At 28.7% G+C, this 20,460-nt stretch overlaps 2 protein-coding genes and 3 pseudogenes across 2 annotated transcripts; 2 read left to right on the forward strand and 3 right to left on the reverse strand.

Moving 5' to 3' along the window:
• The first annotated feature begins 2,696 nt into the window (after positions 1-2,696).
• LOC132946344 (uncharacterized) lies at positions 2,697-5,159 on the forward strand (annotated as a pseudogene).
• A 138-nt stretch (positions 5,160-5,297) lies between these two features.
• LOC132934028 (uncharacterized) lies at positions 5,298-6,030 on the forward strand (annotated as a pseudogene).
• A 4,086-nt stretch (positions 6,031-10,116) lies between these two features.
• LOC132946353 (zinc finger BED domain-containing protein 5-like) lies at positions 10,117-10,629 on the reverse strand. Its single transcript, XM_061016329.1, has one exon. It carries the CDS (start codon positions 10,627-10,629, stop codon positions 10,117-10,119), a length of 513 nt encoding a protein of 170 aa, XP_060872312.1.
• A 5,813-nt stretch (positions 10,630-16,442) lies between these two features.
• Positions 16,443-17,175, reverse strand: LOC132934027 (uncharacterized; annotated as a pseudogene).
• Positions 17,176-17,313: 138 nt separating this feature from the next.
• On the reverse strand, positions 17,314-20,299 carry LOC132946360 (uncharacterized). Its single transcript, XM_061016342.1, is given in 11 exon segments — positions 17,314-17,331; positions 17,802-17,990; positions 18,146-18,390; positions 18,594-18,622; positions 18,624-18,747; positions 19,150-19,278; positions 19,365-19,433; positions 19,508-19,591; positions 19,670-19,822; positions 19,889-20,001; positions 20,097-20,299. Coding segments are annotated over 11 exon segments (1,356 nt in total).
• Positions 20,300-20,460: the final 161 nt, after the last annotated feature.

Consider the following 20,460-nt stretch of genomic DNA (forward strand, 5'->3'; position numbering starts at 1 on the left):
CGATCTCAGGTGATGCGTCGTTGCGGCTAAGATTGTTGATGGACCTGACGAGCAAGGTTTAAAACTTTGTTGCTTAAAGGACCGTTTGGATTTTGAAACATTATCTGGTCGGTTAACTGAAACAGAACTGGAATAGATGTCCGCAAAACGCAGATGGCTACGCAAGAAATCCACAAATTCAAAGACTTGAGGATAATAATTATCCCCAACGACTAATTCCCACCGAGCACGTAAATCGTAATCTAAATGCTTCTCAAAAAGATGCACCAGAAGAGGACTCCACTGTCAGGTTAAAAAATCGAGGTTGTCTAAAGCAGCTGTGTTCTCTAATATTGTGTTAATTTGCTCTTGAATAGAGGTAGCATCATTAAACCATTCGATTTAACTATCTGTGTAGCAAGCAGAGAATCTAGGTGAACACGAGCGAGATCACGTTTGTTGCCTTATCGGGACCGCAAGATTTTCCAAGAACTTGTATAGTTGGTAGCGGTTAACGTGAGATGCGACACAAGGGCTAGAGCTTCACCCGTGAGAGACATCTTTAGAAACTCAAAACGTTCAACGTCTGGAAGTTCAGGAGCGTGTGAAAGTATTGATGTGAATAAATCCTCAAAGCATTGCCAGTCCGTCAACACACCAGAGAATGTAGGGAATTAACGTTTTGGTAACTGAAAGGCTGATAAATTATGTGAACTATTGGTTTGATTTGAAAATGAAGCCGAAGCTGTGTCCATCGCAGGTGACATGTTTAATTTGTGAACATTAGCAAAGGCTCCCAGCTCGTAGTACAGACCGTCGAATGACGTAATAAAGGCCTGACTTTCACTAGTATCCGTTATCGCAGCAGAGGCTGTATGCGAATTAACGGCTGATTCCATTCGTTGGACATTGTCCTCAACTGCATTTCGAAGAGGGGTAAGTTCAGTGATCATTTTTGCAATCTTTGCTCGTTTACCAGCACTTCCACGCTCGTTATTGTATTCAATAGAGGCTTGCGCAAAGGTTTTTAATTTGTTAATGCAGCGAAGAATACGCGATTTTGCGTCATTGTAAACAACGTCCGACATTGTGATCAGAATTTATTTGACACAGGTGCAGGACTATTAAAGAGAGATAATTCTCGTGGAGAACAAGTACGTGCACGGCCTACAGCATAGAATTGTCACTACAATTTAGTTACTCACTAACTCAGTGACAGTACAGAATTACAGATGTAGGTACTACCAAAGTTATAACCAGAATAATATACACGAAGAAAAAACTGGTCATGTACAGAAAACTGTGGTTTATTAATACTATGTATCTTGGTTTGTATTAATCTATCCGGCCCGAAGGACCAAAAAATGTGTGCGCCCTGAAGAGGGGCGATCCGAAGGACCACTCGGGGGAAGCCCGAGAACTGAATATGCCTGTGTTGGGCCAATGCCACCACTAACGCCGACTATTTGAGCGGGTAGGCAACTATAAGTGCCCTCGCCTGAGAATGTACAAGGTAGGCAATTCTAACGTACGATGGTGACGACCAGGTCAGGAGATACCTACCCAAGGAATTAGGATGGTACAAGCTAGTTATGGGGAGAGGGTCTCTGTGGTCGGTTCGGTCTGGTGCAATGACCACAGAGCTCACAAACAAAAGGGACAGTACTTAAAATTATCTTAAACCTACTGGACCGCCGATGATCTGGACGCCCTGGGCGGCCTCTCACACAATGCACGTTGCTGGCGGACTTACGCAATGTTACTATATATGTATAAATATTATATATCTAAATATATACTAGGTATTATATCACGTATTTTATGAATTGGTGTGCCGCGAAAATTTTGTAGGAGAAGAAGTATGCTACGTTGTTAAAAGGTTGAATACCACTGGTGTAGAGAAAGAGTTCATGTATTTGATGGTAAAATAGTGAAATACATTGACCGTAAAATAGAACATTTTCTATGACCATAATCACGTTCCAGATTTTTCCGAAATTGAACAAATACAGGTCAATGCAATTAAGGAAAAATCCAGAAGTACCACAAGGAAAATTTCTAGTACCTAGTTATTGAAAACGTCAAGAAAAACATAAATAAAGAAATGAAAAAAGAGGTAATTTTTACGCAAAACCAATTTTTGACTAGTCAGATACAAGACCTAACAGCACCATCAATTTGGCATCACCTAACCATGCAGGATAATCCAGTCGACTGTACATCTCGTGGTCTGTTCCCTTCAGCACTTGTTGACCATCCCTTGTGGACCGGCCTCTCATTTCTTAAGGGGTCACCTGATAAATGGCCAACAGCACCTACCCCTCGAGCGAACTGCGACAACAACTCGACGCATCTTGAAGAAAGAAGGCCAATTGTATTATTCGTCAGTGTTGACTCGTGCTTCATGAATTTACTTGAGCGATTTTCTTCTTTAGACAAAATTCTTCGGATCGTTTCCTATTGTCTCAGGTTCCGTTTTCGTAATATGATAGATGCAAGGACGACGAGTGTCAACGTGGAGGAACTCTTTATCTATGGTATTTAGTTGTATCTGATAGAAAAACAAATGTAAATACATTTCGAAGCCTGCTGTCTCCCGATTTGTGTATGTTTGTTTTTTTATAAATGTTAAAATTGATATATTTAATTGACTTTTATCCTCTTTTCAAAGTATTGAGTAATCCGGAATTTTCACCATCTCTCAAAACGACAAAAATCATTAATCAACATAACTCGCATAAAACTCATTCAAAAATTGAATCGCCAAGCAAAAACAATCATAAGATCAAATCTCCAATAAAGATGATAACCCCACAATTGTTGGGTTTGTATTTGATTTACATAAAATGTTTATAAACAATATTAAACGTAATATTAATTGCCTATGCCTAATATGTTATAGCTAAAACTCATAACCCAACATTTTCATTGCCTACAAGAAAAAATATTCAAAACAAATCTCCAATGATAAGATTTTCTCAAAGTTGTATGTATTTAAATATTTTTGATTTAATTTGTATAACATTTTCTGATGTTTTGAATCTATATTATGTTTTATAGACAATGATCATTATTTAGTTGTTGAATCTGAAGTCAGTCCGAATGTCCGAAGCCTGTCTCCTGATTTGTGTATGTTTCTTTCTTTATAAATGTTAAAATTGGTAAATTCTATTGTAGCTGATATACCTAATTGACTTTATCCTTTTTTTTTATAGTGTTGCGTAGTCCAGGATTTTCACCATCTCCCAGGACAACAAACACCATCAATAAAATCAAAAAAAGCCCTTTTAAGACACCTTCTAAAAAAATTGAATCTGCGAGAAAACAATTGTTTGTCAATTCTGGTAAGTATAAAATAAATATATATGATGGTAGGTATGTGGATTGGGAGTTATGCATGTGCCATTTATGTACAAAATAGTATCCATACCACCTACCTACTCATAAAAAAATGTACTATACAATATATATTTTAAATGAAATAATTCAATAATAAATTATTATGTACCTATGTTTATACAAGATTTTTGATTCATAATATATTATAGTAGAAATTAATAATCATTGATATATATTATAATAATCTATTGGTTTATTAAAATAATTATTTTTATATATAATATTGTATCAATACTTAATTAATTAAATATAATTGCATTTCTATCTTCTATTAGATATACTGAAAGGTTTCTTCTTGAAATGTATATTTTTAACATTATTTTAATTGATAAATTTTATTTTTACAGCAACTCGTGAATTGCCGAAAACAGCCACAAATATTCAACATCATTATTGTTCTCCTCACAAAAGTGTCTATTATAAGTCGTACGAATCTTTAGATAATAATTTTAAAAAAAGGAAGCCCTGTAAAAACTATAAAGTCAAAAAAGTATTTATCAGGTACCTGTTGTTCTATATAGTATATAGTATAATATTAAACCTATAATAAAGTGTTTAGTAAATGTCAAGTGTGGCGAAACATTTTCTCATGGTATACTGTATGTATATCTGTAAATCTTTTTTAATCTCAAAAAAAAAAATCTTAAAAGCATTTAGTAAATTTTTATGTTTTCCATGTTTCTGTATTACTATTGTATTTTTAGATGAACAATTCAAAGATTTCATGCAACATAACATAATACTTCTAAAACATTATATGAGAAACCTGGACAAAAAACTGACCATGTTACTTGAACAGACTAAAAAAAATGATTCCTACATCAACGATAGTAACGATAAGGAAACTATTGATTATTCACATCTTGACTGCTTCTTTCCAATCTGTGATGAAACTACACTAAATTCTATTGAAGAACTATCTGTGGACAAAATATACAATACTGAAATGGTAACTAAATATAAAAAATTATTTTTTATAGTTTAATGTTATCTTATATTATTCATGATATGTGTATTATTAGTTATTACGGCGTATGACTATTGTTATGAACATTTGTAGTGTACCCTTATAAATGTGTTAATATTTTTCTTGATTTGATCTAGAAAAAGAAGCTGATAGGACTCGGTGGAAAATTGGTAAAGATTTTTGTCAAACGAATTATGCAATTTCTATTTACGGACAGCCTTTTAAAGTTGTACTCTTTCCATGGCAGAGGAAATAAAAATAAATGTTTTTCCAATCTTGCAATATCGAATGTCATATTTAGGAAGTTTCATGAATATATTTTTATAGTTTTATATCATAAATCATTTTATATCATTAAATGTATTAATTTAATTTAAATATCATAATATTATAATCATATTTTCTCTAAACATGATTAAGGTAATCAATTATTATAAGTACTCAAGATATCTTAATAGTAATATCTACGGTATTCAAAAAAATGATTTAATCCCATACTACCGTCCTAAGGAAGAATGCCGTAAATAGAAAAAAAAATGAGATTATTCTGTATTACGTTTAACATTACAGTTTTACACGTTGTTTTTAAGTAAAAATGCCGTAACTATGGTTATTCATCGAGATATGTGTGCTTATAAGAAACAAATATTGCTGTAATTGTAATTAAATATAATCGATGCTTAGCAAAAACGCCTTAATCACAGTTTGCTAGGGAAGATTGCCGTATCTTTTTCTAAAATACGGCGTTTTTACTTAGCACTTCATTATAATCTATATTTACGGCATTGTTGTTTAGAAAACTGGTCGTCAATAAGCTGTATCTTATAATTTAATTTTAAATTACTGATAATGTTTGGAGTTTTGCTGTTGTACACCATACACATTCTATATTTCGTTCAGTTATCTATGATATATCGTCGTGAATTGACGAAGTTCAATTTTTATTTTTGCAATGAATACACAACATGAATTTGTTTATGACCCAAACATAAATGTATACCAGGTTCACCAGACTCAACAACTACAATTGCATCAGACTTATTAGATGGAATTGAAGAACTCATTCAAGGTAAAATAGTAAAATTATATAATAAAATAAAATTATATTTATATAATATATATTTATATATTTTATTGTATTATATATAAAATTATAACTTAAAATATTAGATGATTATTATTTCATTCGAAAAATAAAGAATTGGGTGTACCTATCTAATTTTCAGATGATAATGAATCCGTCGTAAATAATATATCAGAGTTACCTATTTATTTTGATGATGGTGTTGTGGTTAACGATGAAGTAGAACTTTTCACGAAATCCGGGGAACTTAGGAAAAGGAAAAAATATATAAAAAGTGTAGAAATGCGAAAAAAAATAAAATTAGACTTAGAAAAAGATCGGCACGGGGTGTTACCAGGCTGCGATAAAGAAAATTGCCAAAAACAGTGCTATGGAAAAATTACAGAAGAAAGACGATTTGATGTGAACTTTCAATATTGGAATATGACCTGGAAGGAACGTAGAGTTTTCATATTGAGTACGTGTCAATGCATGGATGTTAAAACACGTAAAAATACCGAACTCACTAACCGCAAAAATTCTTTAAAATTTTATATAACTGATGACCAAGGTATCAAAATACAAGTATGCAAACCCTTTTTTTAACCACTTTAGGCTTTAAAAAAACAAATGATAGACTTCTAGATATATTAAGACATTATCCCAATGGTCAAATCAGGTTTCTAAAAAAAATATATCGTTTACTGTACTCGGTCATGAAGAGTGTGAGGTATGTGAAAGTTTAAAAATTCATGAACACGCAAAAGACAATTTAGTTGAAGATTGTGAAATTTGCCAAACTTACTCTGTATATAAAAAAAAAGCCAATGTTGCAAGAGCTCTGTACCAAGAGCACGCGAAAAATGAATTCGATGCAAAATCTATTTATGTTACAGTAGATCTGCAAAAAGTTATTATGTTGCCACGTGTTGATACATTTAAAAAAGTTTTGTTTACTAAACGAATAGTTGCATACAATGAAAGCTTTGTACCTGTCGGAGGAAATAAACATATTTTTCCATTTGCATGCGTATGGCATGCAGGTATAAGTGGGAGTAAAAAGGAAGACTTGGTCAGTACATTTTATTCATTTTTCTTGCACTATCGCGATGCCCAGAAGTTGACAATTTGGCTGGATAACTGCAGCAGTCAAAAGAAGAACTGGCGTTTATCATCATTTTTAGTATACATAGTCAACTCAGATGATATTTGTGCCCAAGAAATTGTTTTAAATTATTTTGAACCCGGGCACACATTTAGGTATGTCGGCCGATAGTTTCCACCATCAAGTGGAACTTTCTTTAAAACCTCAGAAGAAAACCGAAAACCTACGATTTCGAAGATTTTGCTAAAGCAGTAGGGGCGGCCAATAAAGGAAATGTTAACATAAAAAAAATGAGTTTTTCTGATTTTTTTCAATGGAAAGATTATAAGGCACAACAGAAACTATTAAAGTCCACAAATAGAGTTTTGTTGAGAGACATTGTTTCAATAAAAGCTGAACGTGGAAAATACGTATTGTTTACTAAAAGTCAGTTTAATGATGAACAATACACATTAGATTTCGTTCAAAAAAAGTATATGAACAGAAAAGGAATGACTCTGCCATCTTCGCATACAGAAAATTGTGGAATACCAAAAGAAAAACGTGACGATATTCTTTCAAATTTGAGTCAAATTCTCCCAAAAAATAGAAAACAATTTTGGGAAAATATAACGGTACATAAACAATAATTCATCTAAATTATATAATATGTTAAACTGCTGCATGTATCTTTTTTAATAATTTATTTTGTGTATCTCATATTTGCATATATTTTAATTTTTATGTATATTAAAAATGTATAATGACTAGATGACTTTGATTTCAAGATAAAGATATTGTAATTACTTGTTATAAATTAAAACTAAAAATTAGTATTGATAATGTATGGCGTTATTTCTTCAATTGTTAGTGATTAGTACATTTTGGTATGCTACAGAAAAAAGCCGTAACTAGAATTACGGAATTTTTGCCAAGTAACCTATTCTAAATAATTAAGTACGTACTTAGTATGAATATCAAAACAAGCATATCTTGGTGAATTAAAAATTTTAAATAAAATGAATAGTTCCATTGCATTCATTGAGTATATTTCCGTAAGAAAATATGTATTTTACTTTGAAAAATATTATATTTATGAAAATAGAACTACCAAAAACTACTAAACATAAAAATTCATTTTTCTCGAAATGGCATGAAGGAAACTTACGGCATTCTTCCTTAGGACGGCAGTATACACATATTATATTATATTTATAATAATATTCGTATGTGAAGTATATTTATATCGCTGTGTATCAATATAATATATGTGACCATTTGTTTTTTATAAACACCATTTTGTATTATGCGAGACTCGTGAAGTATACGAATAACATAATATAAATACTATATAGAACCATTGGAAATTCGAAATATTTGATGTTCAGCTCTTCAAAAAATCTTGATAAATTAAATAAAAAACTAAAGAAAATCCAAAGTTTATCAACGATCAGATAGCCACACCGAGAGGCTGTTATATGGGTTGATAATTTTATCACTGATTGTGTTTCTTAAAATGTTTTATTCTACATTATCTTTGCAAAAAATACTTGTTATTAAAATAAACTATTATACTATTTACTATAAATTGTTGTTTTGTCTACATATTATTATAATACATTTATATATATTTGACATATTTGAACATTTGTATTACACATTTTTATAATAATATAGTAATGAACATCAATAACAAAAAAATATAAGTACTATTTAAAAGCTTCTTTTTAATTTGAATTTTATTTTCTAAAACCTTAATAATTTGAAAACCTAAGTAAGTCAAGATAAATTACGTTTCTCTTGAACATAATATACTATTATAAATAAATAAAAACTATTGATGATTATTATCAAGGTTCCCCTGTATAAGTATACATATAACCTATATTTTAAAATTTATATTTAAACTTCCAATTTATTACACAAAATATTTAGTAATTTTTAAAAATTATTTTTTAGCATTGTTGTTATTACATTTTATTTTAGATTCTGAGCGAAGCGATGAATGTATTGATTCTACAATGATGTGTGTTTTTTTTTTTTTTTTTTATTTTTAATTTTTTAATTTTTTAATTTTTTTTTTATTTTTGTGTCTGTCATCACCTTTTAGGACAGTAAAAGTGCTTGGATTTTCTTCAATAGTAACTTTTCTGATAGGAAAGTGAATCTTGTTGGTACTTGGGGGGGCAAAAGTAAAAATTTCCCAGTAGTTTTCACAAGCGACGTGAAAAACAAAAGAAAAATTAAGGAAAAACGGGAATTTTTACGCAAAATCTGTTTTCGAGAAAATCGATTTTGGTTTTTGGTGTAACTCTAAAACAAATGACCGTAGGGACATGAAATTTTGACTGAATGTTTATATTAGCATTTTCTATGCACCATAAAATTTACAAAATATTTTGACTCTTTTTGAGCTGTTTACGGCCATTGTCAGTTTTCAATTTTTTTAGTTTTTTTTTCTATAAATATCAATAAAATTTTATCTGTTGAGTAAAAAAGCTTGAAAATTTAATAGAAGGCTCCCAGGTTATTATTTCAAAGGCAGATGAAAAAAATTAAAAATCCTTAGTCACAGTTTTTAATTATAAGCATTTAAAGTTCAAATTTTGACAAAATACGGAAAAATTACGAAAAATAGCAAATTATTTTGATGAGAATTCATAAAAATTTTTCTTTTTAAATCTAAGATTTGAAAATGTAATATAAGATTACTCATAAGTTTGTGTACCTTTATCAAAAAAAAAATGTCTAGAAGAAACTTAAATTAAATTTTTATGAGCGTCTGAAATTTATATTTTTACAACATTTGATATTTACTCGATTTCTCATGTAACAATTTTCTTATTTTATTGTAATTAAAAAACGAATGACTGTAGATACTTGAAAATTTCACTGAATGTTTATATTAGCATTTTCTATACACCATAAAATGTTGAAAATATTTTGACTCTTTTTGAGCTGTTTACGGACATTGTCAGTTTTCAATTTTTTTAGTTTTTTTTCTATAAATATCAATAAATTTTTATTTGTTGGGTAAAAAAGCGTGAAAATTTAATATAATGCTCCTGATATATCGTTCTAATAGCAGTTGAAAAATATTAAAAATACATAGGCACAATTTTTTTTTATAAGCATTTAAAGTTCAAATTTTGACAACATTTATCAAATTTATAATTTATTAATTATTTTGTAGTTAAAAATTTATAAATTTTTAACTTTTATGGCTAAGGATTGAAAATTTAAAACAAGGCTCCACGTAAATAGGTTATATATAAATTACTTTATTCACAATAATATCATCAAATATACTTGGTAAAATCATAGGCTGACTGACCGTTTTCGCTCAGAATCGTTTTTCTTATACAATGATGTGTATACATCTATACTCGACATAACGAATAATATGTACACTATTTATAATCTACTCTATTAGAGGGTTAATTATTGTGAAATAAATTAAAACAATGATGAGAAAATGTGTTAGCAGAAATATTTATTTTATATGATAATAACGTACAATGAAATAAAAATATACCGATTAATGAGATATTTGTGCTTGACGTGTGGTGCACAAACGTTTTAATCTAGGACGAACTGTCGACAAGCTCACTCTCAGTTCTTCTTCTACGGATCGAAGTCTTCTCTTTTTTTACTTTTTATAGTGGTAACTGCTGAGAATCCTTGTTCGCATAGATATGATGTGGAGAATGGTAGTAAAATTGTTATTGCTTTTATAGATATTTCAGGAAATTCAGCTTGAGCATATATCCAAAATTTGTTAACCGTCATTTCTTTAAATTTTAGCTTCATTGTTCGATCATTTTTCAGTGAGATAAGATTGTCTTCTTCCGCAAATGTCAAACCAATTACCTCATTAACTGATACACTGAATGGATTCTGCACCCAGTCATAGTCTTCAACATTTATGCTGGGAAAGTATTTCGTCAATTTGTCTTTCAGTAACATCATAGATTCGCTAATTAACGATATGAGACTGGCGTCTACATCTCGCTCTGCAGTTCGTGGGAACATAGTTAATTTATTTTGGTCAAATTGAGTTTTCCACAGAATTAATTTTTCATTAAAAGCCATAATTTTGTCGGATGATGTTAGGATATTTTCGTTACGGCCTTGCATGCTTGTATTTAATTTATTCAAAAGTTCAAAAATATCAGTTAAAAAAGAAACTTTTGTCCACCACTTTTCATCTCCACGGTTTCTTCGTATTTCGATTCTTCTATTGTTAAAAAAAAAATTATTTCTTCACTCAAATCATAAAAACGTGATAATACCCGGCCTCTTGATAACCATCTTATTGCACTGTGATAAAGTAATTTTGAGTTATCTGAATCCATACCTTCACACATTTTTTCAAACAACCTTGACTTTAGTGGACTACTTTTAATATAATTTATCACTTTTACAACTTGACCCAAAACTTCCTTTAAATCACCCACCAATGTTTTTGTCACAAGGGCTTCTCTATGTAGAAAACAATGAGTAAAAATAATATTTTCATTTTTTTTTCTTGTCAGAAGAATTAAAGCCTTTGACTGAGCCAGTCATCGCGGGAGCTCCATCGGTACATACTCCAATGCATTTATCCCATGGTAAATTGGCAAATTTCAGATAATGGTCCACGATTTCAAAAATGTCTTCACCTTTAGTTGTCTCAGCCCACATAGCATCGTAATATTAATTTAATACTAATTCGATATTGAAAACTCAGTTTTAAAGTTTAAATTAATGTTAACATATGACCAATTGTAGTATAATTTAACATTTATTAAAGATCACATAAAGATGAAATGCCGTAAAATCAAATTTGAATGAAAACTTGAAATAAGCATTCAATCAGCATTAAGATTTTTGCTATCTTAATTGAATGCTATTTAAATCCTCAATAAACATAAGTCAAATTGTATTTGAACATTAATTTAATGATAGTTAAAAGTTTTTCCCAAATAATTCAACCTGTATAGAATGTTATCTTAATTTAAATAATCAAACTTTAAAAGTAGAGCGCGGATTTATGTGCATTAAAAACCAACCAAATATGCGCTAAAAAGTCCTAAATATGCATAAATATATGCACTAAAATGTTAATATGCATACCTAATAAAATTTAGCAAAAAAAATGTATTTTTTAAATATGATTATATTATAAATATTTAAATATAACAATCTGCAGAAAATGATCTTTATTCAGTGTTGTAGTATTAGTGAATAAACTCTGAAAATTGCCTTGTTTATTCTGTAGTAAATTCACTGATGTTAAATGTTTTTCAGTTTTAATATGTTGAGTACCGTTTATTAAATACCGTTTATCATGGAAAACTTTGACTTCACATAATTTGCACAGTATGATTTGACCATCAATTGAAAAAATATTCTCCCCGAATTCACGCACATAATTACGAAGACTACTTGACATAATGGCCACGCCATGGCCCAATCTATCACATGACCTCATATTTGTAATACGCAGTGAATCATCCATTTTAAAAACTCCTGCTTAACAAAATATTTTTATGGACCAAACCTAATTAGAACTAAATTCATTTAATTATATATTTAATTGAATTCTTTATAATACAAATTGTATTTATGTTGAACCATCAGACTTTGTAATATGAAAGTTTCACTGCATTAATATTTTACAATTTAAATTATTAAATTACTAAAAAAATTGTATGAATGTGTAATTGCATATGTATTTTTATTATTTTAATTAGGTATAATATAAGAATTACATTGATATATTAGTTTCTTTTCTTTTTATATTAAACGGTGCTTGAATGAGTGCATATTTTATAAATTGTTCGATCTCTTCATTAATGGTTTCACTTTGAAATTTTTTCAAACACTTGACTGAATCTGTATAATATCAAATAAAACATTTTTTATTACTAAATAGACACATGATTCATAACAAATTGTACTTAAATATATAACAATCATTATATATAAAAAATAATCAACATCGGAAAAAAAATTTAAGATATAATATACATATATATTATAAAAAGGTGGATAAGTGGATGTCGCTCTGCTGTACAGTAGGTTACAAGTGGGTCACTGTAATGGATGGTGTTAAATTTGAATTCAATGATATAATATCATTGTATAAGAAAAACGATTCTGAGCGAAAACGGTCAGTCAGCCTATGATTTTACCAAGTATATTTGATGATATTATTGTGAATAAAGTAATTTATATATAACCTATTTACGTGGAGCCTTGTTTTAAATTTTCAATCCTTAGCCATAAAAGTTAAAAGTTTATAAATTTTTAACTACAAAATAATTAATAAATTATAAATTTGATAAATGTTGTCAAAATTTGAACTTTAAATGCTTATAAAAAAAAATTGTGCCTATGTATTTTTAATATTTTTCAACTGCTATTAGAACGATATATCAGGAGCATTATATTAAATTTTCACGCTTTTTTACCCAACAAATAAAAATTTATTGATATTTATAGAAAAAAAACTAAAAAAATTGAAAACTGACAATGTCCGTAAACAGCTCAAAAAGAGTCAAAATATTTTCAACATTTTATGGTGTATAGAAAATGCTAATATAAACATTCAGTGAAATTTTCAAGTATCTACAGTCATTCGTTTTTTAATTACAATAAAATAAGAAAATTGTTACATGAGAAATCGAGTAAATATCAAATGTTGTAAAAATATAAATTTCAGACGCTCATAAAAATTTAATTTAAGTTTCTTCTAGACATTTTTTTTTTGATAAAGGTACACAAACTTATGAGTAATCTTATATTACATTTTCAAATCTTAGATTTAAAAAGAAAAATTTTTATGAATTCTCATCAAAATAATTTGCTATTTTTCGTAATTTTTCCGTATTTTGTCAAAATTTGAACTTTAAATGCTTATAATTAAAAACTGTGACTAAGGATTTTTAATTTTTTTCATCTGCCTTTGAAATAATAACCTGGGAGCCTTCTATTAAATTTTCAAGCTTTTTTACTCAACAGATAAAATTTTATTGATATTTATAGAAAAAAAAACTAAAAAAATTGAAAACTGACAATGGCCGTAAACAGCTCAAAAAGAGTCAAAATATTTTGTAAATTTTATGGTGCATAGAAAATGCTAATATAAACATTCAGTCAAAATTTCATGTCCCTACGGTCATTTGTTTTAGAGTTACACCAAAAACCAAAATCGATTTTCTCGAAAACAGATTTTGCGTAAAAATTCCCGTTTTTCCTTAATTTTTCTTTTGTTTTTCACGTCGCTTGTGAAAACTACTGGGAAATTTTTACTTTTGCCCCCCCAAGTACCAACAAGATTCACTTTCCTATCAGAAAAGTTACTATTGAAGAAAATCCAAGCACTTTTACTGTCCTAAAAGGTGATGACAGACACAAAAATAAAAAAAAAATTAAAAAATTAAAAAATTAAAAATAAAAAAAAAAAAAAAAAACACACATCATTGTAGAATCAATACATTCATCGCTTCGCTCAGAATCTAAAATAAAATGTAATAACAACAATGCTAAAAAATAATTTTTAAAAATTACTAAATATTTTGTGTAATAAATTGGAAGTTTAAATATAAATTTTAAAATATAGGTTATATGTATACTTATACAGGGGAACCTTGATAATAATCATCAATAGTTTTTATTTATTTATAATAGTATATTATGTTCAAGAGAAACGTAATTTATCTTGACTTACTTAGGTTTTCAAATTATTAAGGTTTTAGAAAATAAAATTCAAATTAAAAAGAAGCTTTTAAATAGTACTTATATTTTTTTGTTATTGATGTTCATTACTATATTATTATAAAAATGTGTAATACAAATGTTCAAATATGTCAAATATATATAAATGTATTATAATAATATGTAGACAAAACAACAATTTATAGTAAATAGTATAATAGTTTATTTTAATAACAAGTATTTTTTGCAAAGATAATGTAGAATAAAACATTTTAAGAAACACAATCAGTGATAAAATTATCAACCCATATAACAGCCTCTCGGTGTGGCTATCTGATCGTTGATAAACTTTGGATTTTCTTTAGTTTTTTATTTAATTTATCAAGATTTTTTGAAGAGCTGAACATCAAATATTTCGAATTTCCAATGGTTCTATATAGTATTTATATTATGTTATTCGTATACTTCACGAGTCTCGCATAATACAAAATGGTGTTTATAAAAAACAAATGGTCACATATATTATATTGATACACAGCGATATAAATATACTTCACATACGAATATTATTATAAATATAATATAATATGTGTATACTGCCGTCCTAAGGAAGAATGCCGTAAGTTTCCTTCATGCCATTTCGAGAAAAATGAATTTTTATGTTTAGTAGTTTTTGGTAGTTCTATTTTCATAAATATAATATTTTTCAAAGTAAAATACATATTTTCTTACGGAAATATACTCAATGAATGCAATGGAACTATTCATTTTATTTAAAATTTTTAATTCACCAAGATATGCTTGTTTTGATATTCATACTAAGTACGTACTTAATTATTTAGAATAGGTTACTTGGCAAAAATTCCGTAATTCTAGTTACGGCTTTTTTCTGTAGCATACCAAAATGTACTAATCACTAACAATTGAAGAAATAACGCCATACATTATCAATACTAATTTTTAGTTTTAATTTATAACAAGTAATTACAATATCTTTATCTTGAAATCAAAGTCATCTAGTCATTATACATTTTTAATATACATAAAAATTAAAATATATGCAAATATGAGATACACAAAATAAATTATTAAAAAAGATACATGCAGCAGTTTAACATATTATATAATTTAGATGAATTATTGTTTATGTACCGTTATATTTTCCCAAAATTGTTTTCTATTTTTTGGGAGAATTTGACTCAAATTTGAAAGAATATCGTCACGTTTTTCTTTTGGTATTCCACAATTTTCTGTATGCGAAGATGGCAGAGTCATTCCTTTTCTGTTCATATACTTTTTTTGAACGAAATCTAATGTGTATTGTTCATCATTAAACTGACTTTTAGTAAACAATACGTATTTTCCACGTTCAGCTTTTATTGAAACAATGTCTCTCAACAAAACTCTATTTGTGGACTTTAATAGTTTCTGTTGTGCCTTATAATCTTTCCATTGAAAAAAATCAGAAAAACTCATTTTTTTTATGTTAACATTTCCTTTATTGGCCGCCCCTACTGCTTTAGCAAAATCTTCGAAATCGTAGGTTTTCGGTTTTCTTCTGAGGTTTTAAAGAAAGTTCCACTTGATGGTGGAAACTATCGGCCGACATACCTAAATGTGTGCCCGGGTTCAAAATAATTTAAAACAATTTCTTGGGCACAAATATCATCTGAGTTGACTATGTATACTAAAAATGATGATAAACGCCAGTTCTTCTTTTGACTGCTGCAGTTATCCAGCCAAATTGTCAACTTCTGGGCATCGCGATAGTGCAAGAAAAATGAATAAAATGTACTGACCAAGTCTTCCTTTTTACTCCCACTTATACCTGCATGCCATACGCATGCAAATGGAAAAATATGTTTATTTCCTCCGACAGGTACAAAGCTTTCATTGTATGCAACTATTCGTTTAGTAAACAAAACTTTTTTAAATGTATCAACACGTGGCAACATAATAACTTTTTGCAGATCTACTGTAACATAAATAGATTTTGCATCGAATTCATTTTTCGCGTGCTCTTGGTACAGAGCTCTTGCAACATTGGCTTTTTTTTTATATACAGAGTAAGTTTGGCAAATTTCACAATCTTCAACTAAATTGTCTTTTGCGTGTTCATGAATTTTTAAACTTTCACATACCTCACACTCTTCATGACCGAGTACAGTAAACGATATATTTTTTTTAGAAACCTGATTTGACCATTGGGATAATGTCTTAATATATCTAGAAGTCTATCATTTGTTTTTTTAAAGCCTAAAGTGGTTAAAAAAAGGGTTTGCATACTTGTATTTTGATACCTTGGTCATCAGTTATATAAAATTTTAAAGAATTTTTGCGGTTAGTGAGTTCGGTATTTTTACGTGTTTTAACATCCATGCATTGACACGTACTCAATATGAAAACTCTACGTTCCTTCCAGGTCATATTCCAATATTGAAAGTTCACATCAAATCGTCTTTCTTCTGTAATTTTTCCATAGCACTGTTTTTGGCAATTTTCTTTATCGCAGCCTGGTAACACCCCGTGCCGATCTTTTTCTAAGTCTAATTTTATTTTTTTTCGCATTTCTACACTTTTTATATATTTTTTCCTTTTCCTAAGTTCCCCGGATTTCGTGAAAAGTTCTACTTCATCGTTAACCACAACACCATCATCAAAATAAATAGGTAACTCTGATATATTATTTACGACGGATTCATTATCATCTGAAAATTAGATAGGTACACCCAATTCTTTATTTTTCGAATGAAATAATAATCATCTAATATTTTAAGTTATAATTTTATATATAATACAATAAAATATATAAATATATATTATATAAATATAATTTTATTTTATTATATAATTTTACTATTTTACCTTGAATGAGTTCTTCAATTCCATCTAATAAGTCTGATGCAATTGTAGTTGTTGAGTCTGGTGAACCTGGTATACATTTATGTTTGGGTCATAAACAAATTCATGTTGTGTATTCATTGCAAAAATAAAAATTGAACTTCGTCAATTCACGACGATATATCATAGATAACTGAACGAAATATAGAATGTGTATGGTGTACAACAGCAAAACTCCAAACATTATCAGTAATTTAAAATTAAATTATAAGATACAGCTTATTGACGACCAGTTTTCTAAACAAAAATGCCGTAAATATAGATTATAATGAAGTGCTAAGTAAAAACGCCGTATTTTAGAAAAAGATACGGCAATCTTCCCTAGCAAACTGTGATTAAGGCGTTTTTGCTAAGCATCGATTATATTTAATTACAATTACAGCAATATTTGTTTCTTATAAGCACACATATCTCGATGAATAACCATAGTTACGGCATTTTTACTTAAAAACAACGTGTAAAACTGTAATGTTAAACGTAATACAGAATAATCTCATTTTTTTTTCTATTTACGGCATTCTTCCTTAGGACGGTAGTATGGGATTAAATCATTTTTTTGAATACCGTAGATATTACTATTAAGATATCTTGAGTACTTATAATAATTGATTACCTTAATCATGTTTAGAGAAAATATGATTATAATATTATGATATTTAAATTAAATTAATACATTTAATGATATAAAATGATTTATGATATAAAACTATAAAAATATATTCATGAAACTTCCTAAATATGACATTCGATATTGCAAGATTGGAAAAACATTTATTTTTATTTCCTCTGCCATGGAAAGAGTACAACTTTAAAAGGCTGTCCGTAAATAGAAATTGCATAATTCGTTTGACAAAAATCTTTACCAATTTTCCACCGAGTCCTATCAGCTTCTTTTTCTAGATCAAATCAAGAAAAATATTAACACATTTATAAGGGTACACTACAAATGTTCATAACAATAGTCATACGCCGTAATAACTAATAATACACATATCATGAATAATATAAGATAACATTAAACTATAAAAAATAATTTTTTATATTTAGTTACCATTTCAGTATTGTATATTTTGTCCACAGATAGTTCTTCAATAGAATTTAGTGTAGTTTCATCACAGATTGGAAAGAAGCAGTCAAGATGTGAATAATCAATAGTTTCCTTATCGTTACTATCGTTGATGTAGGAATCATTTTTTTTAGTCTGTTCAAGTAACATGGTCAGTTTTTTGTCCAGGTTTCTCATATAATGTTTTAGAAGTATTATGTTATGTTGCATGAAATCTTTGAATTGTTCATCTAAAAATACAATAGTAATACAGAAACATGGAAAACATAAAAATTTACTAAATGCTTTTAAGATTTTTTTTTTTGAGATTAAAAAAGATTTACAGATATACATACAGTATACCATGAGAAAATGTTTCGCCACACTTGACATTTACTAAACACTTTATTATAGGTTTAATATTATACTATATACTATATAGAACAACAGGTACCTGATAAATACTTTTTTGACTTTATAGTTTTTACAGGGCTTCCTTTTTTTAAAATTATTATCTAAAGATTCGTACGACTTATAATAGACACTTTTGTGAGGAGAACAATAATGATGTTGAATATTTGTGGCTGTTTTCGGCAATTCACGAGTTGCTGTAAAAATAAAATTTATCAATTAAAATAATGTTAAAAATAAACATTTCAAGAAGAAACCTTTCAGTATATCTAATAGAAGATAGAAATGCAATTATATTTAATTAATTAAGTATTGATACAATATTATATATAAAAATAATTATTTTAATAAACCAATAGATTATTATAATATATATCAATGATTATTAATTTCTACTATAATATATTATGAATCAAAAATCTTGTATAAACATAGGTACATAATAATTTATTATTGAATTATTTCATTTAAAATATATATTGTATAGTACATTTTTTTATGAGTAGGTAGGTGGTATGGATACTATTTTGTACATAAATGGCACATGCATAACTCCCAATCCACATACCTACCATCATATATATTTATTTTATACTTACCAGAATTGACAAACAATTGTTTTCTCGCAGATTCAATTTTTTTAGAAGGTGTCTTAAAAGGGCTTTTTTTGATTTTATTGATGGTGTTTGTTGTCCTGGGAGATGGTGAAAATCCTGGACTACGCAACACTATAAAAAAAAAGGATAAAGTCAATTAGGTATATCAGCTACAATAGAATTTACCAATTTTAACATTTATAAAGAAAGAAACATACACAAATCAGGAGACAGGCTTCGGACATTCGGACTGACTTCAGATTCAACAACTAAATAATGATCATTGTCTATAAAACATAATATAGATTCAAAACATCAGAAAATGTTATACAAATTAAATCAAAAATATTTAAATACATACAACTTTGAGAAAATCTTATCATTGGAGATTTGTTTTGAATATTTTTTCTTGTAGGCAATGAAAATGTTGGGTTATGAGTTTTAGCTATAACATATTAGGCATAGGCAATTAATATTACGTTTAATATTGTTTATAAACATTTTATGTAAATCAAATACAAACCCAACAATTGTGGGGTTATCATCTTTATTGGAGATTTGATCTTATGATTGTTTTTGCTTGGCGATTCAATTTTTGAATGAGTTTTATGCGAGTTATGTTGATTAATGATTTTTGTCGTTTTGAGAGATGGTGAAAATTCCGGATTACTCAATACTTTGAAAAGAGGATAAAAGTCAATTAAATATATCAATTTTAACATTTATAAAAAAACAAACATACACAAATCGGGAGACAGCAGGCTTCGAAATGTATTTACATTTGTTTTTCTATCAGATACAACTAAATACCATAGATAAAGAGTTCCTCCACGTTGACACTCGTCGTCCTTGCATCTATCATATTACGAAAACGGAACCTGAGACAATAGGAAACGATCCGAAGAATTTTGTCTAAAGAAGAAAATCGCTCAAGTAAATTCATGAAGCACGAGTCAACACTGACGAATAATACAATTGGCCTTCTTTCTTCAAGATGCGTCGAGTTGTTGTCGCAGTTCGCTCGAGGGGTAGGTGCTGTTGGCCATTTATCAGGTGACCCCTTAAGAAATGAGAGGCCGGTCCACAAGGGATGGTCAACAAGTGCTGAAGGGAACAGACCACGAGATGTACAGTCGACTGGATTATCCTGCATGGTTAGGTGATGCCAAATTGATGGTGCTGTTAGGTCTTGTATCTGACTAGTCAAAAATTGGTTTTGCGTAAAAATTACCTCTTTTTTCATTTCTTTATTTATGTTTTTCTTGACGTTTTCAATAACTAGGTACTAGAAATTTTCCTTGTGGTACTTCTGGA

This window comes from Metopolophium dirhodum, chromosome 1 (assembly GCF_019925205.1).
Source record: "Metopolophium dirhodum isolate CAU chromosome 1, ASM1992520v1, whole genome shotgun sequence".
Taxonomy (NCBI): Eukaryota; Metazoa; Arthropoda; class Insecta; order Hemiptera; family Aphididae; genus Metopolophium; species Metopolophium dirhodum.